Source organism: Pseudozyma hubeiensis (assembly GCF_000403515.1).
Source record: "Pseudozyma hubeiensis SY62 DNA, scaffold: PHS45, whole genome shotgun sequence".
NCBI classification, from domain to species: Eukaryota; Fungi; Basidiomycota; class Ustilaginomycetes; order Ustilaginales; family Ustilaginaceae; genus Pseudozyma; species Pseudozyma hubeiensis.
The window spans coordinates 1,283,549-1,310,392 of record NW_012133827.1 but is presented as its reverse complement, the minus strand read 5'-3'; the positions used below and the strand labels follow the sequence as shown (position 1 = coordinate 1,310,392).

Here is a 26,844-nt window from a genome sequence, read left to right as displayed (position 1 = left end):
ATACCATCCCGCGCTCTCGCACCCTACGCAAATCACTCTCTCACCTGCACAATCGACATCATTTTCGCATGCATTCCATTTCCTTCGATTGATTGTTCTGATCTTCTAGTCTGACACACCATGTCCTGAACGAGACCTGGCACCCGAAGCTGCGGTCCATTCCAATCCACTCTTCACTCACGGGCTGACCCATTTCTTCACAGCCTCCTCCACGATCGGTCTAACAACCTTCCTTCCGGCCGACTTGTCCCCATGAACCCAAACCATCTGTCTTTTGCCTTTGAGGTGCTTGACCTTTTCGTGCTTCTTCATGTCGAACCTGCCCTTCAACGCCGCTTCTATTTCCTTGAACAGACTATCGGCCTGTTTCCTGTTGATCCTATGGTCGTGCCTTACGGTCAGAGTGATCTCCCTGACCTTCTTCCCCTTCTTGTTCTTGTACTTGTTCAGACAGAGGCTGACATCGGCACGGATCTCGGCTGTCCAACGACGTTCGGTTTTGAACCAATCGACGATCGTCTGTTTGCGGGTTCGGAGGATTTGCTGGTCCAACGAGACGGGAGTGGATGCGAAGCCGAGGTGGATGTCAGGCGTATCGGGGTCCAAGGTTTGGACTACGTCTCCTTTCCAATCGCGACGGAGGAGGTCTCGAACGGTGAGGTGGGAGAGATCACGTTTTGCTCTCCCGAGCTCTTTGTCTAGTCGATCCATTACCTCGCTGAGGCTCTCGTTGCGCCAGTTGCTTCTGGCCAGTACTCGAGCTGAGACTTGAGCATCGACATCGGTGGATTTCTTGGGGTTGAGACCATCAGAATCGATCGCGATCGCGTCAAGCATCAACTCGAGCAGTTCGTGCGGCATATGATACTCTCCTGGACCTTGAGGGGGTGGGGAAATCGCTTCCAGCTCGTCCAGCATCTGTCTCGCGACAAGCGTCGTACAGCTTGCAACCTGTTCAAAGATCCTCGGTTTGGCATCCGGTGCCACTCCACGGTCGTGATGGTGATCTATGATACCAAGCACTTTTGCTCCTTGCCACACGCTCAATGGCAGTGGATGATCGACCAGAACGATCCCCTTGATCTGCTTCGCGACCTCTTTAGGATGGGCTGGAAGCTCGTCTATGGTAAGCAGATCACGATGGCCCGAACTCATCTTGGAGTTGCTGAGGGCGACTTTATTCTCGGGACGCAGTTCCAGAGCGTCGAGGGGCGTCTGAAGTAGAGCGATCGCTTTACGTGGCTGAGGGTGATGCAGCGTCGAGTGGGAGAGATGGTATGCCCACGCGAGTGCTGCTGTCATCGAGTCGAGATCACCACCTTCATTTCCCTGGACGAGCGTCCACTCGTGTGCTTTGCCGTGAACCCAGTCAGAAAGAAAGGCGAGTTTGGTCGCTTTGGACCATTCAGAAAAGTGTCCGACGCCTTCTTCCTGAGTCCAGTAGTCGAGTGGCCGGATCTCGCCATTTGAGAAGGTGGACAGGGTCGCATTGTACGCGGTCGAAGAGGGGCCGTGTTCCGACGTGTTGTCGATGAAGTAGGACGACTGTTCGATCGAATCTTGGATAGCGAACACTGCCTCGTTGATTTGAGGCACAGCTCGACCGTGAGCCAGCGCGGCCACTAGGCCAAGGAACAAGGTCGTCGCACCCAAACGGCGAATGGACAGCATCTCGTCGACAGCTTCACAGTATGATGGGAGAAAGAGAACCAACGACGACGAGTCTCGTTGATATCAAGTGGTTTCGGAGCTGCAATTCTGGGCGCGACTTGGCGTGCATGCGTGCGTGCTCCCCGTCCGCATTTGGTCTGTCTTTCACTGACATGGTGCCTCAACCGAAGTGGAGGGAAGCAGCCTCGGTGACGTTCTCGAAAGCTTAAAAAATACGGCTCAGAGTCTCTTCATTTACCGAGTTGCTGGGCCGAGACGCTCCTCGCTGGCCACTCCTCTCACGTTGCACTCAGCCCGGAAATTTAGCCATCTGCTGTGATCATTGAGAGAAAAGCACAACTTCGACAACATAGAACGAGCGTTGCTTGTGCAAAAAGATTTGCACGGCGTGCGTAGACTACCAGCCCCAAGTTCCAGCTCCTTCATGAATCGACGACATCACATCATTGCAAAATTGGGTCAGTAATCGCTCTTTCTTCAGCACGTGAGAGTCTTAGGAGGGAGGACCAGTCGAGTAGGGCGCATAGTTAGGTCGCGGAGGCATGAACCAGCCGTTTGGCGGACCTTGAGGATGGCCGGAGCCCGGTGCGGGCGGCATCGGACCCATGTGGAAAGGAAGCGGGCCAGGACCTCCAGGAGGCATCATCCCACCTGGCAGCATATGCGGTGGAGGCGGTGGGAAAGCGAATGGTGCGTTCGGATGGAAGCCACCCATCGGTCCATCGAATCCTTGACTCGGACGAGGCTGCGGTCCGTCGTTGGGCCCAGCTCGACCCGCGTGTGGCAGTCCGCCGGTGAGGATGGACAGCAAGTCATTCTTGGGAGCCGACTGTGCGGAAGGCGACTGCGAGCCGGGCACGCTCGGGGGCGAAGAGGGCTGCAGCATGCGCAGGAGCGCGTCAGCCTGAGGAGCGTTAATAGCAGGCGCATCTTGATGTGCGCCACCATGTTGAGGCACGGGGCTGCTTCCATCGAACGAGGCAAAGCTGCCCTGCGATAAGCTTCGATCGTGGCTCAGCATCTGCAAGAGCTTTTGAGCCTGGCCAGACTTTTGCGGTATGGGAGCTGGTAGCGGCGATTGGCTTCGAGATGGGTCGTTCAGCATGCTCAGAAGCGCATGTGTATTGGGAGCGGGAGAAGCACGGTTGCCATCGCCAGTGGGCGCAGGTTGGTTGAGAGCTGCCAGCAGAAGTGCGGCGCGATCCTGCGACCCTGGCGCGTTAGGAGAGCCAGCTGCTTGGCCTTGCGGAGCTGCCTGCGATTTCGCCAACAGCGACAGTAGCTGTTGACCACGCTCGTCACCACTGGCCTGGATCATCTTTGCACCTACACCGGGGAACATCTGATCAAGAGCATTGGCTGTTGCTGCCTGGTTGTCGAAGCCGCTCTGCGCTGCTGAACGAGCAGGCTCTGGCGTCGGAGATGACAGTCCCAGCAGCGCTTTGAGCTTGTCGCTGCTCGGAGGCGCGGGTAGTGGCTCGACTTTGCTCTGCGATGTCTTGTCCTGGCCAGAAAACGACGGGAAGAGCGAGCTGGTATCGACAAACGATGGCATTGCTGCCGCGCTCGCTGCCTTGGCAGACGCAGGCACTGGCGACGAGAGGGCGTGGTCGATGACTGGGCCTGATTTTGCTGCTGGCCGATTCGGATGCGTCGCCTTGTTTGCGTGAATCCACTGCTTAAGGCGTCCGATGAAGGGAGAGATGAGGTAGAACTTGCCGCCCATACCGGCAGGTGGATCCTTGGACTTTTTCCACGTTGGCAGATCGCTCAGCTTGAACCAAGCGATCTTGGAGATCTCCTTGCGCGTCAACGTCTCGAATCTGGTGCTCTCTTTGACGCCAGGCACGATGTAGAGGCGGAGACGCTGTTCGCGCATCGTGAGGTCCATAAAGTCTTTGCTGTCTTCTGGCAGCAGCGAGCTGCAGTCGTATCCAGTCTCTTCCAGCACCTCGCGGATGGCGCAGTCGCGTTCCGGTTCGTTCTGGTTGATCTTGCCCTTGGGAAACCCCCAAGCGGCCGACGACTTCCAGCCTTTGACCAGGAGGCACTTGTTCCAGTCCTCGGCGAGCAGAATGGCGCCGCACACGGGCACACGCGTCTTGTACTTGAGAAACTCGTCAAAGGCAGCCTCGAGGTCTTGCTGTCCGCTGCCGCCAGTGATGTAGCGTTGGATGAGAGGCACAATCATTGAGGCGGTGTGCAGCAGATGAGAAGAAAAGCGGCGCAGCCCGAGAGACGGAAGCGTCGGGTTGAGCGGTCGAAGAAAGTCTTCGTAGAACCAGTGGGCTTGCTCGACTTGGAAGCAGATGCGCTCGATGGACGAGAGCTCGTCGGACGGGAGATTGACAATGAACCGACTGCTGAGATCTTCCAACGTCTCTGCAAAGGTGAGTCCCTTGTAAGCGGAGAGAGGATCGCGCTCCAATGCGCTCGTGCTAGCTTCTGCTGGAGCTGCGGGCGGCGACAAGAAGGTGAAGGGGTTGGTATCAGCAGCTGATGTGGCGTTTCGGGACTAGATGCGTCAAGCGAAAGAAGCATGTCTTCAAAGGGAGTGAGGCGTCACAATGGCAAAGTTGCAGTTTGTGAATGCGCCGCAGTGAAACGAAGAAGGCAGGAGGAGGAAAAGTTCAAAGCACTGAGCTGTGCTTACCCTGTTGCTGTCCCGGTCGATTCAGCCTGACAGCTGCCTCTGTGCTTGAGGCTGAACGCTGCAGCTGCGTTGTTTGCCGTCATGCCGAAGTGACTACGCTTTCATGTCGAGTGGGAAGTAGGACGGGAAGAGAGGCTCGGAAAGGGGACATCTCGCCGGCCGTGCTGGCAAGGAGAACGCATGACTTACCTCCTTTGAAGCCTCGGTCGCCACCGGTGATCTCGGGGGTGATCCAAGAGCCATCTGTTGCATGCAATGGAGAGTACATTAGCTACCGTGGACCAGTCAGTTGGTTATTTAGCTTGGGTGCACCTACAAAAGTCGCCTTCTTGAGCCTTGACTTCGTCGTCGTCCACCATGCATTTCCAATGTCCGAGACGCTCGGAATCGGTCTGACTGGAGGCGTAGAAGCAGAGGTAGTCTTTGATCGAGGAGAATCCAGGCGTGGGTTGGGGATACGACCAGATGCGGCCCGTGACAAGGGGTCCTTGATCCTTGCTGAATTGGAGGTCGTGGTAGGCTGCCATGCCTTTCCATTCGCACATGGTGCGCCTCGCCTTGGAAGGCTTGATGAGGTCCATCTTGACGCTGCTGGGTGGGAAGTAATACGTAGGAGGGTGCGAGGTTTCGAGGACACGGTAGCCTTGCGTGGTCTCGGCGATGACGAGCTCCTGCTTGGAAGGTGTGACCCAGATGACCCTCAGCCTAGCTGACGTGGGCTGGAGAGCAGGAGGCCTTGGATAATTCCAGACATTTTCCTTTGGCCGGGGCGGCATGGTGAGCAGACAATCGTTGTGTTGTAGATGGTCTGCGATGAGATGATGGTAGTTCGCGATGATGCTAGCGAACTCAGCGATTTGAAACGGCGCGCTTGGACTCGCCAAAGTGGAGATGAGACGTGCACCAGACGGACTGGGCCAAACAGAGCGCTGAAAATTTGGCATCCGATCCAGACCCGATTTCGGATTTTTGTCACAATCCGCTCGAGACCTTTATCGTAGGATTTGCCAATCAGCCTGCCGTTTCGGCATCGCATCAAGTCGAGCATTGATGCAGCAACGTTCAGATGAGGCCCTCAGATAGACACATGCAAGCAATTCAAGGGGATGGCATGAAACCAAGATATTGCAAGAACAAATGCAACAAGAGACACAACTGAAACAGACACAGGAGACGACGAATCAGCATCGCATCAGAATTACCAAGCGCGACGACTGGGATGTGAGGTAGCAACAAAACGAGGCACGGACAGCGATGTCGTGAAGTCAGCATCCTAGAGATAGCCATCACGGGACATCCAGGGAGACCAAACAGTGTTTTTGCTGAATCACGGAGGAGAGGTTGTTATTGACATAGGGTGAAGATGCGCGCTCGACTCTGAAAGGAGCGACTAGATCGGGCCACGGGGCCAAGGTGGCATACAGCAGATAAACATGTCCACTTAAGGCTCCTCCTCCCACTCGGGCGTGCGCTTGACCTGGGTAGCCATGACGGATCGCTTCGAGGGGGTCTTGACGGCAGGACCGTTCGAGATGGAGGGGTAGTATCGGCAGTTGGAGCTCTTGCCCGCGGGCTGGGCGGCGGGAGTGGGCTTGACACCCTGGTACCATGTGGAACCAGAGTAGACACCAGGCCAGGCACCCTCGGTACCGTCGCACTGCTCAAAGACGCCGCGGTCGTAGTTGGCGGGCTCGTTCCACATGCAGCCCATGACATCGTAGATGTGAGGGCACCACTGACGGTCCCAGGGACCATCACGGCACGCACGGAAGCAGTACTCGGTGGCCGACATGAAGTTCTGCCACTCGGGCAGCTGCTCCCAGTTGCCCGTGTAGGCACGAGTGAAGACCTGACCGCCGACAGGGTTGCCAGAGCCGGTAGCGCCGTGAGGGTCGAGCTCGCCACCCTCGTCACCAGCCTGGATGTGGATCTTGGTGAAGTCACCAGTACCGGTGATCTGGACGAAGGAGGGAGTCTTGAGGAAGTGGGCGCCGTGGATGGTACCGTCGGGGATGAGGCGGGTACCGTATCCAGACTTCATGCAGTACGAGACCATGACCGCCTCGAGGTCGCCGACCGTGTCGGAACCGGAGGTCTTGGGGGGTCCCCAGAGACAGAAGTCCTTGACCGAGTTGATGAAGATGTTCTGGCACTTGGCCTTGGGGTTGGTGGCACCGTAACGCTGCTGACAGTCGTTGTAGCCGGTCTGACCGCCGTTGGCATCGGTCTTGGCGGGCATGTGGGCAGGGTCGTAGGCGGCGGTGACGCCGAGGACGCCGGCGACGAGGGCGACAAAGACGGATTTGGTGAACATGGCTGATATCGCGAACCAAGGTGTGATCTTACTCAAGAGCGGGAAGTTGGGGGAGCTGGGAGCTGAAAGGAACGTATCTAGTCTCGAGCTTTGTATGGGGATCCGAGCAGGTGAAGCTGGGAGGCGAGACTGTTGGACAAGGTGGGAAAGGGGGAAGAGGGTCTTGAGTAGTGGAGATGGAGTGTTGAAGAAGGGAGTGGTGGTGGTAAGAGGCCGAGGAGAAAGGTTGCGATGGCTTTGTAGGAACAGAGTGGGACAAGCAGCTGGAACGGAGTGTTTTCGACACGAAGCGCAGCACAGCTCACTTGCTTCGACAGAGGGGCGGGAAGGCATCTGAGACCCGCAGTAAGCCTCTCATGTGACAGGGGGAGAAGGGATTCCGAAGCGCACATAGACATGGGCTTCCAGCCTGTGCATCCACAAGCTCGTCAAAGAGCCTATAGCGACGGTGGGTGTCGACGTCGATCTCCAAGCGAGGGGTCGTTGTAGGTACGCTGCGCAGAAAGGGCGGGACACATCGAAGAGGCTGGGCGGCGCGCGAGTGTACGGACAACAACAACATATTCGACGCAAAACAACACGGCCGGCGGACTTCCAAAGATGCATTGCAGATCACCTACGTTGACCCACAGACGGGGAAGGGCACTGGAGCGCAGTGCAGTTCAGAGCGGCGCTATTCCGGCGCGCAGGGTCTGCAGCAGGCAAGTTCGACCAGGCGCACTGAGATGCGAGCAGCCGCGACGGTGACGGCGGCCAGAAGGCGGGAGGCGAGCCAAACGAGGCTGACAGCGGGAGCAAAGTGCCAATTTCGACGGGAAAACGTGAGGCGTGGCGCGGTCATGCGGCGATGGTTGCCCGAGGCCCTTTTTCCCCCCCCTTTCGACTTGCGGCGTGCATGCTTTGCTTGGTGGGACAAATTCTCAAGGCTCCGGAGCGTTCTGCAGACGCACATTTTTCACAATTCACTTGGCAGCAGGGAGGAGAGCAGCCTGCACGCGAGCTGACAGTCAAAAATGGGGTGTACAGTATGAACAACACTACTGTTCGCAGATGCACAGTCGTGCAGTACACCAGCAGGTGGCGCCCTGTCTGCGCGAGAATTGGACCCTTCTCGGCGAGGCTCTTCTAGCGAAATGGTACGAAAGAAACTTGCAGTCCGAGCCCGAAGCCCACCTCATCTCGAGTTCACCTTGATCATGGTCATGCATGCTTGCCTCCTGACCTTGTTTGTACATTTGCCTTCTGCAGTCGACGTCCGGCTTGGCCGCAGCACGAAGCGTGCGAGGCCGAGACGTGCGCTTTCGCTGTCTCGCAGCGCAGATCGAAGCTCGCCTGCAAGATGCATGCACATCGGATGATCACAACCTCACTTTTATGAAGTCACCTGTCGCCCCACTTTTTAGATCGCTGTGATTTCAGCAGGGCATCTTCAGGGACATGAACTTGACGGTTCAAAATGGCCGTTGATCATCTCGCTAAGAAGATCGACAGAAGAACGCACCGAAACGACTTCCGAGCCCCACCATTGCCAGAGCTGTAAGCTCGAGTGTCTGCTTTCCCCTTTGTATGACCAACTGACACGATGCCCGCATTTCGTCACCATCACAGTGACTTCTTTTGCCGAGCTTTTGTTATCCTCTGTGGCGTCGTCGATGTTGATCTGTGCTGTACCAGCACATGACCATGCAATGCGAGGCAGAAACCATCGGCGATCACAATGCCAGCGAAGTTGCTTGCGAAGCGGTCGGTGCGTCACTGGCTTCTCTCGCTTCAGGACAGAAAGACCTCTCACCCTCGAATCGTCGCAGGGAGCGGTGAGCTGGTGTCGTCGATGCAGGCAGAGACCTGAGCTCGCGCTTTTGTAAGCAATAGCAAAGCATATGCGGATGGCTCCTATGCATCGAGAAGCCCACCTCCTCGCCACATACCGAGTCGCAGGAGCTCGCCTGAGTCGGCGATGAGTCGAGGACAGCAGCAGTGATCTTGAACTTGAGCGAGCCCCGCCGTTTGTCTGTTACATCGGTGTCATGATTTTCGTCTGCTTTTCTGGACCCTATTTTCCGGCCTCGCTTTATTAATAGTGGTGTTTTTGGATTGCACGGTGCACCGCAGAGGAAGTCAGAGTCGAGTGAGCTCGTTTCTGTGGAACGGCGGTCAAATAGAGCGTAGCTCTCAGGGCACACCGTAACAGAGTCAAAGTAGGATCGATGGTCGATGCAACTCAGCTCGCAACCAGGGCACCGACAACCGCACACCTAATGAGACGACCCACACCTCATATACTTTGTTCCTGTGACGACTGCGCGTCTAGCAGGGAATTCTGAATGTAAGCCTGCCTGAGAAGTGGAGCCCACCTCCCGTGTCGCAGCGACCCTCAAGGGAAGCACCCGATGCTGCTGACTGCGGCTACTTGAACGGCATTGGCCGAGGTGAGGTCCAAGCGGTCACATTTTTTCGGGTACGCTCCGACTGCTCGCAGCCTTTTTTCTTTCCCTTTTCCATTTTCTTGGCCAGCGCGTGGCCCTGCAATCCGGATCGCTGAGCCCAGCGACCCTGTTGCCTGCCTGTTCTCCCATCGACCGGGTATAAGAAAATTTCGTGGAATGTAGAACCCTGATTGCAACCCGATCGACGAGAAGAGCTGCACTGCCTGTTGCTGGTCCTGCTGCTCCGATTCGGGTTCCGAGGCAAAATTCTCGCTCTGACGTTCAAGAAGATCGCTCTTGCGTGATTTCGAGCTGTCAGAGAACGTGGCGGTGGGTAAGTTGCAGCAGTGGGTTGACCTTCGGCGATACCGACGTCGACCTCATCAGAGCAAGACAATAACCACTCATCGCTGCTCTGACAAAGCCTTTCCTCCCCACCACGACCAACACACCTCATCGCCCCTCACAGCTGCATTTCCAGCCAGAATGACCGTAGCAAGCACAAACGGCGCCTCGAATGGCAACGGCCACGCCGAGGCTCACACCTCTACGGGCTTCTCGACCAAGGCAATCCACGTCGGTTCCGAGCCAAATGCAGCCACGGGCGCTGTCATCCCACCCATCAGCTTGAGCTCCACGTTCGCCCAGGATGGTATTGGCAACCACAAGGGCTACGAATACTCTCGATCCGGCAACCCGAACCGCGACTCGTTTGAGCGCGCGCTCGCTGCTCTCGAAGGTGGCAGCCGCGGTCTTGCCTTCTCATCCGGCTCTGCGGTCACAGCGACGGTGCTCAACTCGATGCCGGCTGGCTCGCACATTGTCAGCGTCAACGACGTGTACGGAGGCACGTACCGCTACTTTACCAAGGTGGCCACCGTCTCACAGGGCATCCAGACCAGCTTTGTCGAGATGGACGGTGCCGAGGCCGAGGTGAGCGAGCGTGTCAACGCTGCCATCCGCAAGGAGACGTCGCTCGTCTGGATCGAGACCCCCACCAACCCCACACTCCGCGTCGTTGATATCCCACTCATTGTTAAGCTCGTCCGAAACCACCCCAATGCCAGCAAGGATATCAAGATTGTCGTCGACAACACCTTCATGAGCCCATGGTTCCAGAACCCTTTGGCTCACGGCGCAGATCTGGTGATGCACAGTGTCACCAAGTATCTCAACGGTCACAGCGATGTGGTCATGGGTGCGGCTGTGACCAACGACGAGGCATGGGCAGACCGTATCGCGTTTTTGCAGAACAGCATCGGCGCCATTCCTTCGCCGTTCGACTGCTGGCTGGCACTGCGCGGCCTCAAGACGCTCGCACTACGCATGAAGGCGCACGGCGAGTCTGCCCTCGCCATTGCGCATTTCCTCGAGGCGCATCCATCCGTTGAGACCGTCATCTACCCCGGTCTTCCATCGCACGCCGGTCACGAGGTGGCACGACGACAAATCTCGAAACGCGCTGCTGCCGCAGGGCCGACTGCCTCCAACGGTGCGTTCGCTTACGGTGGCATGATCTCGTTCCGCATCAAGTCGGATCCGGCTGATGACGGCCCCGCCGACAAGCTGCTCTCGAACCTCAACGTCTTCACCCTCGCCGAGTCGCTTGGCGGTGTCGAGAGCTTGATCGAGCTGCCCTCCAAGATGACCCACGGCTCGGTAGCGCTCGAGGACAGGATCAAGATCGGCATCGGTCACAACCTCATTCGTGTGAGTGTGGGTATCGAAGAGACCGCCGATCTGATCCAGGATCTCGAACGCGGTATTAAGGCTGCTGGTCTCTGATCAGCTCTAGCCGCCTTTCAAACTGTAATGTAGCACTCTCCTAGAGTGTCAAAGCGCCGATAGATTCGCCGTCGCATGCGCTTCTATAGACGTTCGAGCCTTATCTGCCAGCATCAAGGTTGCTCTCCAGCTCGCTATCGCTAGGTTTCCAAGTGTCAGCTGCTTTGTACTTTACCCCTCTGATTCGCACGCCAGCAGCCTCATACCAGATCCCGATATAGAATCAGCATTTGCGACAGGTTGTGCTGCTCTACACTGTACGCACTGAAAGACCGCCTTCGCTCGTGTTCTTAGTTCTTCAGATCAGCATCATTGCTTGCTTCAGCGACCCAGAGTGGCTCCTCACGCAGCGTTGAAATTGCTAGGAGCGCGCTGCAGGTCACGACAGAACAAGAGGACGGCAGAAAGTGACATCACTAAACTGAATTTCCTGTCAGAAGAAAATTTCGGGCTTCCCCGCCTCCACAAGTGTCAGTCATCAGGGCGCCTGCTGACCCAAGACAAAGAAACCTCGATACATGTACGACTAAGCCCTGAAACGGAAGCATCTACCGTCACTCACCTCTAGCTTGTCATATCGAAACACAAGTAGCTTCGGCAGCATCACACAGACGTATTCCATTGACGATGATGCAGCGTTCGTATTCGACCACGGCTACCAGAGCTTGCAGGCTGGGAGAACAGCGCGTCGCCTCTAGAGTTCCTCGACTGGCATCGAAAGTCGCACGAGCCACCGCCTCTTTGCTTCCCTCCGCATCGAACCACCAACTGTCTTCGTCCAGCTTTGCGTCGGCTGAGACGTCCACATCTCGACGCAGCATCTCGGAGTCCTTCGGTCTGCTTGCCGGATCAACCGCCGCCTCGCGCACGGGTCTTCTGCGAAATCGTCACCTTTCCACGTGCTCCCAATCACGGGGATTCTCCAGCACCTCTCCAGCTCGAGACTTGAAGCAGGATGCAGCGGAAAAGATCGTAGAGCAAGGCAAGAAGTATGCCAAGTCGAAGCTCGATTCTAGGATCAACACGGATCAGGTTATGGAGCAAGCACAGAAGCTTTCCGCCAGCAAGACTGGAGAGGACTTTGCAGAGCAAGGGGCAAAGTTTGCAAAGGATACGCTGAGCGAGGGAATGAAGGGTGGGGCTAAGAGTCTCGCTGCTACGACGAGTAGGATCGTGTTTGCGCTACTGGCTGTTGCTGGCACAGCGTACCTGATGATCGGTGGAGAGACGCATGCCGAGGAACAACGTGGTGCAGGGAAGAAGGAAGGCGGGCCCAAGTATTCCAAGGATCAAGTGAGCCTGCTCTGTCTCGTCGGACCTTCTCTCTCCGGCAAAACCACCCAAGCCAAACGACTCGTGAACCGCTTCAAGGAACTCGACGACATCGTCCAGCCCAAGTCTTTCGACGAACTCCTCCACATCATCTCCGAACGTGCCAAGCCGGGCAAACGTACATCGCTCGTCGTCGACAACTTCCCCACAACGCTAGAAGACGCCCAGAGGATCGAAAAGGAGATCGTACCCATCTTCTGCTTCTCCTTCTACGATCTTCCACTGAAGGATTTTGAAAAACGTCTGCCCGACAAGAAGGATAGCAAGGAAAAGGTGGAAGAGTTCAAGAGGTACACAGAAAAGCTGCAGCCGTTGGTGAAGCAGTACAGAGACCAGGGGAACATCTACGAGATCAGCGCGGACTGGGAGAGTGCAGATGAGGTTTGGGAGCAGGTGGAGGCGAAGACGGAGCAGATCCTGGAGCTGAGGGAGAGAGGTGATCTGTAAGCTATGTGGCTCTTGGCGACCAATTTACATCGATGTCTGTCAGAGTCCGTCAGAAGCTCCGGAGGGCTGTGCGTAGTGATGCATTGCTTGACTGATTGTCCCTTCGGGGTATTGTTCATGAGTGAAAGATGCTGTTCTGTCGGGTCATGCTGAAGTCGGATCGCTGGGGACGAGGGTATCGCCTGCTCTGTTTGCTTCTTCATCCTCCTCCTCCTCGTCATCCATCTCAGCGAGCAACGCAGGCAACCGTCCAGGCTCTGCACCTTGGAACAACCAAGCGTGACTGTTCATCAACCTCTCCGGTTCCTCCTCCCCATCCCCCTCACCTTGTCCATCGGGCAGCCTCTTCTCCTCTCTCTCGACTGCAACCTCTGCCCTTTCGTCCTGCACCTCCACCTTGTGCTTGACCTGTTCCGCCGCGCGACTTCCCACCACATCTTTGCTCGGTTGCACCGGTGGAAGATGCCAGCCTAGTTTGCGGCAGAGATACTCGACGATACGGTCGCAGTCTCCGAGAAGCATGATGTCGGTGGCGAGGTGCAGGATGGGAGTCTTGTTGATGAGGATCACTGGAGTCGAGTGCGGGATGTGGCCGAGGATCTCGGATACAGGTGCGACTTTGAGCGAGGTCCCCATGACGATGAGAAGATCGACTTCTTCTCTGTCGGCAAGCAGGGCGTGGTCGAAGTCGGAGGAGAGCTTCTCGCCGAAGAACGTGATGTCCGGTTTCAAAATACCGAACCCCGGCAGCGACGTCTCGTCATCCTCCTCCTCCTCATCACTGTCATCTGTTGGCCTCCAACTTCTCCCATTCCCCACCTTCCTCCTCTTCTTACTCGGCTTCTCCTCCTTCCCCTTCCTCTCCTCACACCTCGGACACCTCGGAACTCTCTTCCCAAATATCGCATCCGCAATCTCACTCCCCTTACACCTATAACCACAACTCGGATCCGTACAGCTCGCACTAGCGAAACTTCCATGACACTGCAACACCATCTCGATCCCTGCCAGCTGCTCCAACGTATCGATGTTCTGACTGTAATTCCGCAGCAATTTCCCCTGTTCCTCGACGAGTTTGATGAAACGATGCGTCGAGCTTGGCGTGAAGTTGCTGGGAAAGATCCTGTGTGCGAATGAGTAGAACATGGACGGGTTTGTGAGGAAGTAGGATTTGTCAAACATGTCCTGCGGGTCGTCGAGTTGGTAGGTTCCTTCGGATTGGAGCGAGGCGTAGATGCCGTCGTGCGAGCGAAAGTCGGGGATGCCACAGGAGACCGAGATGCCGGCACCGGAGAGGATCATGATCTTGCTGCGGGTGGAGATGAGCGAGAGCGCATCGGTGATGGTGTTGTACTGCGGGAGTTTTTCGCGTCGTCGAAGGATGCGCGCGAGTGCGGTTTTGAGGATGGGGAGGAGGACCTCGATCGATACATCGGAATCGCGGATGGAGCGAGGCAGAAAGACTCCGAGTGCGAGAAGCAAGTGTTTGATTCGTAAAGAAGATGGATCGGAGACGACGTGAGTGCGGAGGAAGTACACGATGCCCCGTTGTTTTAAGTCCTTGACGAGGAGCGAGACGGTTTCGGGTGGGAAGGTGGCAGCGGCCGCATCGAGAAGTCGATCGATCTCGGTGTCGGATTCCGATTCGGCTTCGGCAGTTTCCTCGAGAGCAGAGAGCTCCTCGGAGTCCATGGATTGGTACGATGGCTCGCCGGGTGGCGGAGATGCGGTCGTGGAGGGTGCAGAAGCGGTAGCCTGAGCAAGGGTCGACTTTGACGTCGATGCTACGCTTCCATTGCCTGCACTACTCGCTTCCGCTGCGGAAGCTTCGACTTTCGAGCCGTTCGAAGCATCGATCTGCATCCTGAAGCCCGTTCGATGCGACTGGACGAGGAGAAGAGGGGAATACGCCGTTGAGAGCCGCTGTTCAAGTGTCGGTTGACACGAGCCTTCGAAGACCAATACTTCCTGTCGAGATTGCAAGTCCGTGTCACAATCAATTCTTTCCCAGCAACCCTTCAAACTCGAAATGTGCTGCGCTTTCCACTCTTTCCCAATACTTCTCATCCTTCTCACGCGTCGACATAGCCTGCCGCAAAAAATGCAGTTGCAGCACGCGACCTCCCCAGCCTAGTATATAATGCCAAACCCAACTCACGTCTTCCTTTCCGATCCCCATCTCACTCCCTCCTTCCTGTTTCAAGGTACTTCAAAATTGCCTTTTACCATTTTGAACCATAATCCAGGAAGGGCACATATGGGAGTTGTATCTTTCAATTTTTCTTCCTTGTTTCACCGTACAAATCCAGGTCCGCTTTCCTGCTTTCGAAGTCGGATCTCTGCTTTTTCTCGGCAAGCCTTACTGCACAACAACGAACGCAAAGCACTGGTCGCCCTGGGAAAGAAGAATCGGTACATTTCTCGAAGATCTGCATACCTTTTCTCCTTGGTCGACGGTGATTCTGCAAGTCGCAGTGAAAGGCTTTGTTCTGGGGAAAAGAGAGAATCCGACTCGGTAGTCAGGACGTCTGGTCGAGCAGGTGCAGCGGTCGGGGATCAGTCTCACGCTGCGTCTGCTTGTCTCGCTCATCTTTTGACATGCAATCTATCGTATTATCAAGCTACCAACTATCTCCAATGGCGTGTGAACCCATTACTTCTGAGATCGCCCTGTCAAGTCGAGGTGCTCGACGATGAGTCGCTCGCTCAAAGGCGACATCACGCCGAATTCTGCGGTCAACGATGTGGCTCAACTTCTTTCGCAACCCTCTTCTCACGATCATTGTCATTCAGTGGACAACCTTCCGATGATGCATAACAACATTGACTGCTCGACTACAAGTACAAAGAAAGATGCGACAACGACAATGACAAAGCGAAAACAGATGAAGCGGGAACACCGGACCAAACTGACCACGAACCACGATCACTTGCGACGACGAGGCTGCGCAGCGCCTTTGCCGTTGGCGCCGACCTTGGGGCCTCTCTCCTTGCTCTTGGGTTCTGCAGCGTCAGGTTTGCCGCGACGGCTCTTGTTCTTGACGTTGGCGTTGGTGTAGTAGTTCTCGGCTTTGCGTTTGCTGGTGGTCATTCGGGCGGTCTTCTTTTGCTTGCGACGCGGGTCGTGCTCGTCTTGCTCGTCATCGTCGGCAGCGGCAACGGTGCGTTTGCCGGGCGATGACTTGGTGGTGGTGTCGGCAGCATCGTCGTCGTCGTCGGCCTCCGCTTCTTGCTCTGCGTCGGATCCACCTTGGAAGACGTCGTCCCAGTTGAGATCTTGCAGCGCATCGCCGTCTTCGTCATCGTCGTCGTCCTCGTCGTCTTCGGCAGCCTCGTCGTCGCTGTCGAATGTAGCGTCTTCGTCGACGGCCAGCTCGGGTACCGGCTCATCCTCGTCGCGCTCCATGACGTAGTCTTCGGGTCGACCGGCCTCGATATCCTCCCGAGTGAACTTGGTAGCCACAGCAATCTGCTTGAGCGGCTGCTCGACACCCTTGACCTTCTTCCTCTTGAGCAATTTGTCGGTAGCAGCGTCGACTTCGGCGTCCGCCGCAGCCGCGATCTCGCTAGCGTCGGCGCTCTCGACCTCCTCAGCACTGGCCTTTGCCTTGCCCTTGCTCGACTTGGCATCCTCTGGCAAAGCGGGAGCCACAAAGAAGGGGATCTTGCCGCGGATCCAGTCGTTGAGCACCATCTTGGCAATCGTCTCCAGATCCGGTTCGCCACCTTTAAGCAGCTTGCCCATGCGCTTGGCGATCTGACCCAAGAAGTCTTCCGAGTTGGACCACTTCTCAAGATTGTAGGTGCGACGAATGTATTCGGGCTTGACACGCGACAGCAGCGCGGGGATGTGCTCGGCGGGTGTCTCGAGGTTCTCGACACGCACCACACCTTTGAGCACGGTACCTGTCTCGGAGTCGTGCGCCGAGACAGGCACAATACCAGGACAGTCGATGAGGTAGATACGACGCATGAGCGAGATGTACTGCCACACCTTGGTCTCACCTGGGATGGGAGCGACGTTGCAGACCTTCTTCTTCTTGAGCGTGTTGATGATGGAACTCTTTCCTGTGTTGGGGTATCCGACGAAACCGACGCTGATCTGCTTCTTGTCCGAGTGGAGCACGCTGAACTGGCGCAGAAGCTGAATGAGCGAACCTTTACCGAACGAGTTGTTGATCGAGGCGTGGAATGCGATCGTAGGGTATTCTTTCGAGAGGAGCTTGACCCATCGAGCCTATTAGCAGCGGTCAGAGCAATACGAAGCAATGAAAGAAGATCAATGGTCAGAACAATGCTCTCTTTCGGAAGATCCTCTGCAAGATAGCTGAAAGCGAAAATGACGAAAGTGTTGGTTCCATGACTACGAGCACGGCGTAGAAGAAAGAGCGCCGTAAGCTCAACTCATATAGGAATCCCGACGCCGACGCTCCAGGCCCTCCCGGTCTGCCCAGCCTTTATCGGCGGAAGAAGGTCTGGGAGTGGGCATGTCCCAAGCGCCTGTCGGCCCAAGAGCTGACAGGGGAGACATAGCTATGAGGGGGAGATCGTATCGACGTCGTTCTTCTTCCACATTCGTAACAGTTTTTGCGCCACTGACATCGCCTTCCCGAGGAGAGACGACGGCACAGTACTTGACATGATTGTGGGGTGGTCTCTTGATGCGAAGAGTTGATGGGTGGAAGAGGAGAAGTGTGAAACGAAAGGCGGGAGAGGGGAGATGGTGGGAAAACTTACAGTAACCCAAGTGGGAACGAGATCGACCTTGTTGAGGAGGAAGACGAGGTGCTTGTGTGGCTTTTCGTCGCGGATATGCTTCTCGACGCTGCGGCAACGGGTTCCCATAGGATCGCGAGCATCGATGACATGGATGATGACGTCGGAAGAGTCGATGACCTTGTAGAGCTCACCCCAGATACGTCTGGACTGACCCTTGCTGTAGATGGGTTCGGAGCGGCCGCGGGTGACGGGGATTTCGTAGAGCTCGTCTGCGTCGGCAGTGAAACCGTTGGCGGATCGCTGGGCACTGGAGCCGACCTCGTAATCAGAAGGGACGAGACCAACACCGGCTGCTTTTGCCTCGAGAGCAGCTTGCTTGTCATCGGCGGCGCGACCAGCCTGTTCACTGCTCATGGCGAGCTCTTCGAACGAGCTCATACCGCCATCGAGACGAGGACGCTTTCGTTGTGCCCCTGGGCCGAAGGTGTCGGAGTAGGGTTCGAGAGTGGTGAGAGAAGGAGCCTTGCCCTTGCCAGGATCTTGGATGAGCGACATGGGAAGCTTGTTCCTGCGCAGCAAGACCGAGTAGGGGTCATTCACACGCGAGCCGAGCGATGTACGGAAGTGGTCAAGCGCATCTTGCGAGATGACACGTGTGTTTCCGAACCATCGCTTGTCGGGCTGAACACGACCGGGCTTTGCTTCGCTGCTTTGGAACTCGGCTGCTTGGATGATCTTTCCGCTCTTGTCTCGGATGGCTTTGGAAGCGATGCCGTCCTTGGAGAGAAGCTTGACGACCTTGGCCTTCTTGGCATCACGGTAGAAGTTCTCACCCTTGACACGCTTGATGCCAGTGGACTTTGTGTTGTTTTTGGATGGTCCTCCTTTGACGACAACCATCTTGATTGAGTATGAGGCCGGGACTCGACGGGATGCTGTGTGGGTCTAGATGCTGGGGCGTGTAGAGGGAAGAGTGCAAGTACGATGGCGAAGACGGCTGGAGGGTATCAAATGCTAGTAGAGCCAATGCAGTACTGGTTCTTGAATCCTGATGCTCTAAGAGATGCCTTGTTGCAGCCGAGATAGAGTCCAACGCTATCCGAGGCGAACGATGATGGAGTGAAATGGGTGACCAGTGGTGAGGAGAAGGTGAAAGGGAAAGAGGAAGAAAGCCAAACGGATTCTCGATTCACTCAGTTCTCAGCCGCAAAAATTTCACCTTTCTTCTCGCTGAAATTTTTGGAAAAAGACCCTTTCCTACCAAAATCCCTTTTTTTTTTGGCGCTCTCACTCGGCCGTCTCGGATTCATCACTGCGGGCCGTGTTCGAGAGCGGAAAACTGCGGCTGCAATTGCTGTCTCCGCTACTTTCAGACGCAGGTCAATTGGACCCTGGATCCTATGCACGCACGCACCCCGGCCACTCTAAAGCGATCGTGCGTGTCCTATCTCCTGCCACTCCATCATCAATACCGTCAAGCCGCGTTGATACCAGCCCATCTGGACGCAGGATGCAGTCCGAAGCAAGCAAGAGCGTCTTGCCGTGTCCGCCTGCCTTTGCTAAGCAAGACACTCCGTGTAGATACTTCTATCGTTCAGGAAAGTGCGAGAGGGGCACCAAGTGTATCTTCTCTCACTCCGACACACGCAAATCTGGCCCCTCGGAAGCATCTGTTCCTGCTGCTCGACTCTCTGCGCAGGCTGGCGAATTCATTCCCGGTTCGACGTGTCGATCCGACTTGTCCGCGAGAGCACAAGCTTTCCATTCTGCTGCAACTTCGAGCGATGACGACGACGACCAAGATGCTTGGCAAGACATTCCCGCAGACCCGCAGTCCTCTTCAGCCCCAATCTCAAATCCAATGCCTATGAAAGGCGTCCCAGCTAGCATCAGCAGCCCTCCCGCCTCTCACTGCGACATTTGTATGGAGATCCCCGCCGTCTACGCCCAGCATTCCAACTGCGATCATCTCTTCTGTCCACCCTGCCTCAGCACATGGCGTAGACAGCACGATCAGTCCAAGAACAAAAATTGCCCTACCTGTCGAACCCATTCCCGGTACACCTTTGTCACACCACAACCCTTCGCCTCCAGCGCACGCACCCTGGCACTACAGCGATTCCGCCAACGCGCAGCAGGCACGCCCTGCAAGAACTTCTCAAAGAGTCTAGCTCTGAGCAGCAAGCGGTCGACACACCCATTCTGCATCTTCGGAGATGATTGCATGTACAAGCACGAGATTGATGGAAAAGAGTACAAGTTTGGCCAGGGGAAATTCCGCATTCAGAGAAGCAACAAGCGCCTCAGAAGGATTGTGGGGCTGAGAGGCAGAGGATCGGAAAGGATGGCGAATGTTGAGTTCTTCACGAGGATCCGGGATATGGACGAACGCGTGAGGATGTTCTTGACAACCAGGTCGATCCTAAGCGCTCGAAGTCAGATTTCCGCTGCAAGCTAGCGATCGCTCTTGCTCAAGTAATGAGAGCAGCGCAAGAATCACACAACCTCGTCTCTCCACTTTGAAGGGCATCCGTGCTTGCACCCATAGCCCAAAGATGATACATATGAAACCCCTAGGCGATCAACAGTTCAATGTTGCGCTTGATCCACCAAGCGCCAATCCGAATCGGATCCCTGACGAAAGCAGCGTACGTCTCCTTTCCATCTTTGAACTTGCTCGTTGCCGCCTTTCCCGAAGCGCTGTACACCGACGAACCCAGTGCAGATGACGAAAATGGGTCGGCGAGGTTGATCGAGCTCGCCCAGCTGCGAACTTGACTTGGGTCGATGGGTTTCTGCGAGGCGATCTGCTCTTCGGTGAACAGCGTCCCGTGCAGACCGTAGGGTACACGCTGGGGGAGTTTGACGCGACACACCACTTGGGTCATGTGCTTGGCGTCGACGATCCAGAGTTCGCTCGATGCGCCGGGGAGAACTTCGCCAGTGGAAGGGTGGAGACCGGTAGCTTCGTCGAACACGTAGCAGACTAGCCAGCCGTCGTCTTCCTGCTGTGGCTCGCTCGACTCCCGACGACGTTGACGAGGGACGAACGTCGTCTCCTGTGCGTACCACCCTCGAGGCATCTCAAAGATCTTGATCGCATCATCCTCCGCCGCACTTCCATCTCGTTGAGCACTCAGCACCTCCTCCACCGTCCTCGTATCGACACTCTCGCCTGCCTTCAATTTTCCCTGGCTCCACATCGCCTTGCCCTTCCGAATCAGCGTCTCCGCATCCACCTTGACCAGCGCATCGATCTTGGCTGCTTTGCCCAATCCAGCGTCAAACGTGCCATCCCGCATGCTGGTACCGTACACGTATCGTGCCTGCTGCATCGAGTAATCCTCGTTGATTGTAGGAAATTCGAAGGGCACGTCAGAAAGTGCGAATTCGTGACTGATGGTGTTGGTGTCGGCGTTCTCCAGGTCGAAACGCCAGTAGTAGAGCTGGCACTTTTCGGGACAGTTGGGAGGTGGAAGCACGTGCGAAGGTGGAAGCAAGTTGCCGGCAGAGTAGACGAGCGTTGCGCTATTGAGACGACATCCGAGCATGTTAACGCCTCGAGTAGGTGTTTCGGAGGAGGCAAATTTGCCATCGTCGTCCCAGCTGTTGGCCGTGTGGTAGACGCAGCACGCTTCGGCGCTCTCGAACCACCGCACCTGTTCCGGTTCGTAACGCGGCAACACGCCAAAGCGAGTGGGTTGCGAAGGATCGTAGTGCAGGATCGGTTTGCCGCGGACGAGGTTCAGCATGTCGAGCGACAGAGGCACGTCGATGATGACCGTCTGCGTCGACGTGGCGCCGAAGTCGTGCATCATCTTGGGCTGCTTGAGGCCGCGAACCGGTTTGCCTTTGATGGTTTTGGCATGCGTTGGCAGGTGGGATCGCTTCGATCGTGATGGTGGGATGACGCTGATGCGAAGGTACGGCGACTCGAAGCACATATGGTAGAGCAGCAGTTCTTGGGTTCTCGGGTCAATTTTTGGGTGCGCCGTGGTGAACTCCCGGAGCATGCTGACGATCGGTGGTCCGCCGCCGAAGCCTTTCGACTGGTCGCGACCAGAGCTTTTGTCCACCTTTTCATCGACGCCTTTGTCCTCCTCTTCCTCGCCAGTGTACCACCCCGCAGTCTCCAGTCCGGGCAGCATGATACGCATGGGCGGGCCACTCTCACACCCAGCCATCGCCTTTCCATCGTGCCAGAAAACGCTCGTGTTCGCGACACTGATACGCTTGAGCTTCTGATGCGCATCCAAACCAAGTCCCGGCAACCACGTGAGCATTGCCAGCACAAAGGTACGGACGATCTCGCACAACAGCCAAAATATCGACGTATGAGGGTTCACGAGCGTCGCGATGCTCGGTAGGTAGGGTAGTCGCGAATGCTCCGGTGTCGAGAGCAGCAGGTCGGTGAGGATGAAGCGGTTCAGGAAGCACGGTTGAATCGTGCCTTGCGGTGTACGGCGGAACAGGACGCCTGCTAGCATGCCATCGGCGTCGAACCAATGCGCATCGCGGTCGAGATCCGAGTTGGCGAGCGGGTTTCCTCCATTGCGGACGTACTGGCTGCCGGCGAACTCGTCAGGAATCGTGCCTTCGAAGAGGCAGTCGGTGAGAGGGCATTCGGTTGTGACGGGTGCAAAGTTGCCGGAAAGGTAGGGGTGGACGTATTCCTTTTTGGACGTCCTTCTGCGCGAGAGTACGGGTCTGCGGGGGACTACTGCTGGGGCTGAGGGGCGGGATGGTCCTGCCTCGCATTTCTTTTCGCTGCTAGTGGCGGACGAAAGAGGTGGGTATGCGCAGTCCTCTGCTGGTGTCGGTGGTGAGGGTATTGAGATGGTGGGTGCGTAGTGCTGATTAGATGACAGCCTTCGCAAAGACGCTGCACGCTGCCGGCGGCTGTGCGATGCTTCCGCCATCTCTGCAGGAGCTTTGTCGAGGCCGTCGACGAATCTGTGACTTGTGTTCGCGTCGAGCTATGCTGGGAGCGTCGAGGGCTGTCAAAGCAACATCAAGGTCGATGGATGGTGGAAAGGTTCAATGGTGCGTTGTCGTAGACAGCGACGGAAGGGAGGTACGAGCCAAGGTGCAGCCAGAGATCGGCCCAAGGCAAACTTGGTCAGCGCAGCACATTGCTCATTACCATCTGGCACGCACTCCAGTCGAGGCTCAGCCTGCAGCCGGCGTAGGGTCCAATTTCCGTCTCGGAATGGCTACACCGATGGACGCTGAAGAATGCTTCGGGCTGTCTCTTCGGCTGACTGTCCGCATCGAAGACTCATCACGACGTCCACAACCGAATCCATCGGTGAAGGAGCGCGGAACCAAAATTATGACGTTTCAGCTGGCTTCTGAACAGCAAAATCACTGTCCTGCATTGACGCATTGCTGACAGCCCTCATCACGCAGCAGCCGGAGGAAGCTAAGCGAGTCTCGTGGATATGCACACCGAAAACGGTGAACAAAAAAAGGCGCCTTCAAATGCACTCTGTGGAATGGCGATCTCGAATCCGAATCGGCGGATATTTTTGGCGAGAAAAGGGTCACACAAATCGAGCGTCTCGAGCGTCTCTCGTAAGGATGCAGCGCTGACCTGCCCTCTGCCCGTCTCGCTGCTCATCCAAGGCCCTTGTTCACCAGCACTTGCATCGTGGCAGCGGCAAGTTGTATCTAGTATCAAGTCTGTTGGCCGCCAACGGCCATCCTCGGTTCGCCCGCCGACTCGAAACACCCGACGAGGTCATCAATCACAGGGACGTTTCTGCGTAGTGAACCGAATCGGGATTCTCATTGCGACCCAGCTTCGAAAGCCCTGCCGCGTCGGCAGAATCGACATGCAGCTGTCATGACGTCACGAATGCACTGCTCCGGTGCCCAAGAAAGCATGAAAATATTGAGTAGATTATTGCAAAAACGTAACATTCAGAAAAATTGATGCTGCTGACGGTCGGCGGCTTTCGCGAGCACACTGCGCTTTCGGTTCCACCGTCGAATAGCATCGTCAAAGAACGCCTTTTGTTCCGCCGATGGCATTGCGTTGACGGCTGAGGCGAACTCTACCTCGGTCACATTTTGAAGCTCGGCCAGATCTGATAGATCAGGCATGCCTATCTTGGTGGCGTGCGTATCGTGATGCACGGCTCGACGCAAGCCTTGGGCTGCCACGGCCAACGACTGCGACTCCTCCAACACTTCCTGCGTAGCTACAGTGTCTGTCCGGGCGACATTCGTCCGCGGCGGCGGCCAGACCGATGTGGTAGTCCCCGCTCTAGGCGCCGCCTTCTTGGATGAGCCCGAGGTGGATTGCGAGGCGCCAGTTTGCTTTGACGGTCTTTTGGTCGTTGACGCAATCCTTTTGGCGGAGCTCGTGCTCACTTGAGGCAACGGCGCTCGTCGCTGAGCCGTCTCTTGATACAAGGCAGCTTCGGCGGCACTGTTGCCCATCAGAGCAGCGTGATCGTGACTATAGGCGATCCCGCTGCCTTCGAGGATGCTACGGATGGGATCTGCAGGCGTTGAGTCAACACCCCTCTCGAGGTTCTCGGTCACATCTGCGGCGTCTGCTTGCTGACTTCCAACACGCTCCGCAAAGGCTGTATCTATTGCCGCTTGATCATCGAGCGAGCCCGATTTCAGGTATTGCTCCAGTGCAAACGTCACCTCCGAGATGTTGCATTCGTCGATGATCGACTTCATCGCCAAGCTGCTCTCATGGAGCGTGAACAAATTCTTGCATCCGAACAGCTCGCCCAGGCTGCCTTGATCGCCGGCGACACCTTCAAAGTAGCGACGTTCCTTGGCAGCGTTGTAGCCGATTTCCATCTGCTGCTGCTTGTACAGCTGACGACCGTAGATCACCTCCTCCAGAGATCCTGCCCCGATCAGCCGATACACGTACACGTCCCTCGACTGACCGAATCGATACGCTCGATCCATGGCCTGCAGGTCGTGCGACGGATTCCAATGCGGATCGAACACCACCACTCGGTTTGCCGCCGTCAGATTGAGTCCTGTGCCGCCTGCCGTGGTCGAGATGAGAAAGACGAAAATGCTCGCATCCCTGTTGAACTGGTTGACCAGCTGTTGACGACGCGGCTGCGGCGTAGATCCATCGAGTCTGAGAAAGTTATGCCCTTCGCGAGCCAGGAAGAACTCGATGAACTGGAGAAGCCGCAGGTTAGTGGAAAATAGCAGCACTTTGTCGCCGTCGACGTGCCACTGTGCCAGCAATCCAGCCAGCACCTTCCATTTGCCGCAAAACCCGGGCTCCATGCCGTTTGCAGCATTGCATCGCTTGCCCTGCCAGCTACTGGGAAACATGAGCTGCACGTACGAGAGTTGGCGGTCGTACCTCTCCACGCGATCCGGCTCCTTGGAGCTTGCATCTTCCGGATCTGGGAACACGAGAGCGACGTGGTTGGAGCACTTTTGTAAAAGGTAGATGTACTTGAGCATGTTCTTGTTCCACGCTCCTCCTGTGCTGTCGCGTTTGAAGCAGCAGTTCTGGCGTCGATATGGGAGACCGGTATCAGGATCGAGCCGGCCACAGTCGCAAGGATCTGCATGTCGCTTCATCAGCTCGACCTCGTCTTCCGATAAGATGCGTTTGTACACGTCCAGCTGAGTCGGCGTGAGCGGGCAAAAGACGATCTTGTCGAACTTGCGAGGAAGCTGATCAGCAATGAGCGCCTTTGTGCGGCGCAGGAAGAAGATGGGTAAGACGTTGGTGACCAATTTTTCCGCCCTCGTCCTGGCGTCAGCGATGCGCTCCGGGTCTGCGCCGCGCTTCTGACCGTGCTTGAGCGGATCCTCAATTTCAGCGATCCATTCTTTGACCGTTCCTAGCAGACCAGGATTGGTCCAGTCGGCCAGCGTGTATAGCTCGCGGTACGTGTTTTGGATGGCGGTTCCTGTCAATGCGAATCGCGCTTTGCAGCGAAAAGTTTGCATGGCTCGCGTCATCTGCGAATTGGGATTCTTGAGCTTGTGCGCCTCATCGATGAGCACGCAGGACAAATCGAGATCGCGCAGGTGTTCGATGGAGAGCGATGCCGTTTCATGGCTGGTGACGAGGATGTCGAGCCGACCTCGACGGAAAGACTCGAGCGTGTCCTTGGCACGAGTGCCGCTGTAAGCTGCGTGTTCGAAGTAGCCCCATGTGTCGAGCTCATGACGCCAGTTGTCGATGACTGAGCTCGGGCAAATGATGAGACATGTGGGCCATATGGCGTCCGCGCGGTGATAAGTGCAGCTTTGTCTGTCGCTCCGGATGGCTTCAATGCGACGGTCGGCATCGTGCTCGTATCCAGTCTTGCTCATGATCGCTGAAAGGAGTGCGATGACCTGGATGGTCTTTCCGAGACCCATGTCGTCTCCAAGCAGGGCGCCTCTACCTTCTGAATAGGATCTGTAAAGAAAGCGAACACCGTCTCGCTGATAGCTTCGAAGGAAGCGATTGATGGTAGCAGGTACCTCGATGCCAGGGGCTAGAGTCAGAGGACCAATATCTCTGAGCTCTGCTGGAATGGGAAACGATGGCCTCTGACCATGCAGGCCGTCTGAGGATGTAGCGGAACGCTCAGGCTGAGCTGTTGCGTTTGGTGCTCGGCGGGACAAAGCGGGGCCTCTCATCGCCAGAGAAACTTCGTCTTCCTCGTCACTCGTATGACTGTCGCGACTTGCTGGGCTGGCATTTGGAAGGATCGGCGGCGGCGAAGATCCATTGCAATCGGCACGCAGGCTCAGGGCTTGTTCCGGTTCATCGCCCCCCGAGTCAGAATCGATCGCTGCTTGGCTTTGATTTGAAGCGATGTATAAGTCCGACTGCAGGGCCTCTCTTTCGAGTGCGGCTGGAGAAAGGTACGCTCGAGGTTCGCGAGGGGATCTCGATATTGGAAGGACCAGCTCCTCCTGGGATGAGGAGGATGATGTCGTCGAAACCGGAGAGGGCGACCGTTCCAGCTGATTCACAGCTTGAGTTTTGATTCCATCTGAATCTGAAAGTGGCATTGTAGAGTCATGGTGCTTCTTGGCACGTCCGACTCCAGCTGCGATGGCGGCTGACGTCTCTATATAATCGTCTGCCGCCGTCAAGCCCAGCAAGTCACGCAGCGTTCTGCCCGGGGCGACCGGAATGGTGGCACTTGGATTGTTCCGTCGACGTTTGCGTGCGTTGGAGCTGCCTTTGATGACCGATGGTTCGTGGATAAATTCATCATCGCTGCTTTCCTGACCAAGAGGAGGCGAAGGCGAGATGGAGGGTCTCTTCCGCACCATCTCCGTTTCTGAGGAGCTAGCTCATATCTGTCGATGCTTTGCCAAGCCTGGCCGAGACAAGTATCGTGTCATTGCCGAACAAAGCCCTCAACAGAGATGTATTGATACGATCTCTTGGGGACGAAGATGACGATGAAGCGAGAGGCTGAGTTTTGTGGAAAGCGATGTCGAAATTTGACAGTTCAGGGTCCAGATTCTTACGTGTGGAGAATCTGCTTACG

At 56.3% G+C, this 26,844-nt stretch overlaps 11 protein-coding genes across 11 annotated transcripts; 3 read left to right on the top strand and 8 right to left on the bottom strand.

The window, feature by feature from the left end:
- Positions 1 to 177: 177 nt before the first annotated feature.
- On the bottom strand, positions 178 to 1,671 carry PHSY_004914 (endoplasmic reticulum mannosyl-oligosaccharide 1,2-alpha-mannosidase; the record flags this gene model as incomplete). The annotated part of the gene is made up of 1 exon (XM_012335526.1): positions 178 to 1,671. One exon carries the CDS (start codon positions 1,669 to 1,671, stop codon positions 178 to 180), a length of 1,494 nt encoding a protein of 497 aa, XP_012190916.1.
- Positions 1,672 to 2,164: 493 nt separating this feature from the next.
- Positions 2,165 to 5,268, bottom strand: PHSY_004913 (hypothetical protein; the record flags this gene model as incomplete). The annotated part of the gene is made up of 3 exons (XM_012335525.1): positions 2,165 to 4,125; positions 4,514 to 4,567; positions 4,641 to 5,268. 3 exons carry the CDS (start codon positions 5,266 to 5,268, stop codon positions 2,165 to 2,167), a joined length of 2,643 nt encoding a protein of 880 aa, XP_012190915.1.
- Positions 5,269 to 5,765: 497 nt separating this feature from the next.
- On the bottom strand, positions 5,766 to 6,638 carry PHSY_004912 (macrophage activating glycoprotein; the record flags this gene model as incomplete). Its single annotated transcript, XM_012335524.1, has 1 exon — positions 5,766 to 6,638. One exon carries the CDS (start codon positions 6,636 to 6,638, stop codon positions 5,766 to 5,768), a length of 873 nt encoding a protein of 290 aa, XP_012190914.1.
- A 301-nt stretch (positions 6,639 to 6,939) lies between these two features.
- PHSY_004911 (hypothetical protein) lies at positions 6,940 to 9,448 on the bottom strand (the record flags this gene model as incomplete). The annotated part of the gene is made up of 4 exons (XM_012335523.1): positions 6,940 to 7,132; positions 7,861 to 7,970; positions 8,567 to 8,893; positions 9,422 to 9,448. The coding sequence occupies 4 exons, from the start codon at positions 9,446 to 9,448 to the stop codon at positions 6,940 to 6,942; spliced, it is 657 nt and encodes a 218-aa protein (XP_012190913.1).
- A 102-nt stretch (positions 9,449 to 9,550) lies between these two features.
- Positions 9,551 to 10,849, top strand: PHSY_004910 (hypothetical protein; the record flags this gene model as incomplete). The annotated part of the gene is made up of 1 exon (XM_012335522.1): positions 9,551 to 10,849. One exon carries the CDS (start codon positions 9,551 to 9,553, stop codon positions 10,847 to 10,849), a length of 1,299 nt encoding a protein of 432 aa, XP_012190912.1.
- Positions 10,850 to 11,476: 627 nt separating this feature from the next.
- Positions 11,477 to 12,628, top strand: PHSY_004909 (likely uridine kinase; the record flags this gene model as incomplete). Its single annotated transcript, XM_012335521.1, has 1 exon — positions 11,477 to 12,628. One exon carries the CDS (start codon positions 11,477 to 11,479, stop codon positions 12,626 to 12,628), a length of 1,152 nt encoding a protein of 383 aa, XP_012190911.1.
- Positions 12,629 to 12,772: 144 nt separating this feature from the next.
- Positions 12,773 to 14,695, bottom strand: PHSY_004908 (transcription regulator; the record flags this gene model as incomplete). Its single annotated transcript, XM_012335520.1, has 1 exon — positions 12,773 to 14,695. The coding sequence occupies one exon, from the start codon at positions 14,693 to 14,695 to the stop codon at positions 12,773 to 12,775; it is 1,923 nt and encodes a 640-aa protein (XP_012190910.1).
- An 859-nt stretch (positions 14,696 to 15,554) lies between these two features.
- Positions 15,555 to 18,247, bottom strand: PHSY_004907 (GTPase, predicted; the record flags this gene model as incomplete). The annotated part of the gene is made up of 2 exons (XM_012335519.1): positions 15,555 to 16,865; positions 17,366 to 18,247. 2 exons carry the CDS (start codon positions 18,245 to 18,247, stop codon positions 15,555 to 15,557), a joined length of 2,193 nt encoding a protein of 730 aa, XP_012190909.1.
- Positions 18,248 to 18,857: 610 nt separating this feature from the next.
- On the top strand, positions 18,858 to 19,805 carry PHSY_004906 (hypothetical protein; the record flags this gene model as incomplete). Its single annotated transcript, XM_012335518.1, has 1 exon — positions 18,858 to 19,805. One exon carries the CDS (start codon positions 18,858 to 18,860, stop codon positions 19,803 to 19,805), a length of 948 nt encoding a protein of 315 aa, XP_012190908.1.
- Positions 19,806 to 19,920: 115 nt separating this feature from the next.
- Positions 19,921 to 22,653, bottom strand: PHSY_004905 (carotenoid cleavage dioxygenase 1; the record flags this gene model as incomplete). The annotated part of the gene is made up of 2 exons (XM_012335517.1): positions 19,921 to 22,300; positions 22,565 to 22,653. 2 exons carry the CDS (start codon positions 22,651 to 22,653, stop codon positions 19,921 to 19,923), a joined length of 2,469 nt encoding a protein of 822 aa, XP_012190907.1.
- Positions 22,654 to 23,269: 616 nt separating this feature from the next.
- PHSY_004904 (hypothetical protein) lies at positions 23,270 to 26,623 on the bottom strand (the record flags this gene model as incomplete). The annotated part of the gene is made up of 1 exon (XM_012335516.1): positions 23,270 to 26,623. The coding sequence occupies one exon, from the start codon at positions 26,621 to 26,623 to the stop codon at positions 23,270 to 23,272; it is 3,354 nt and encodes a 1,117-aa protein (XP_012190906.1).
- Positions 26,624 to 26,844: the final 221 nt, after the last annotated feature.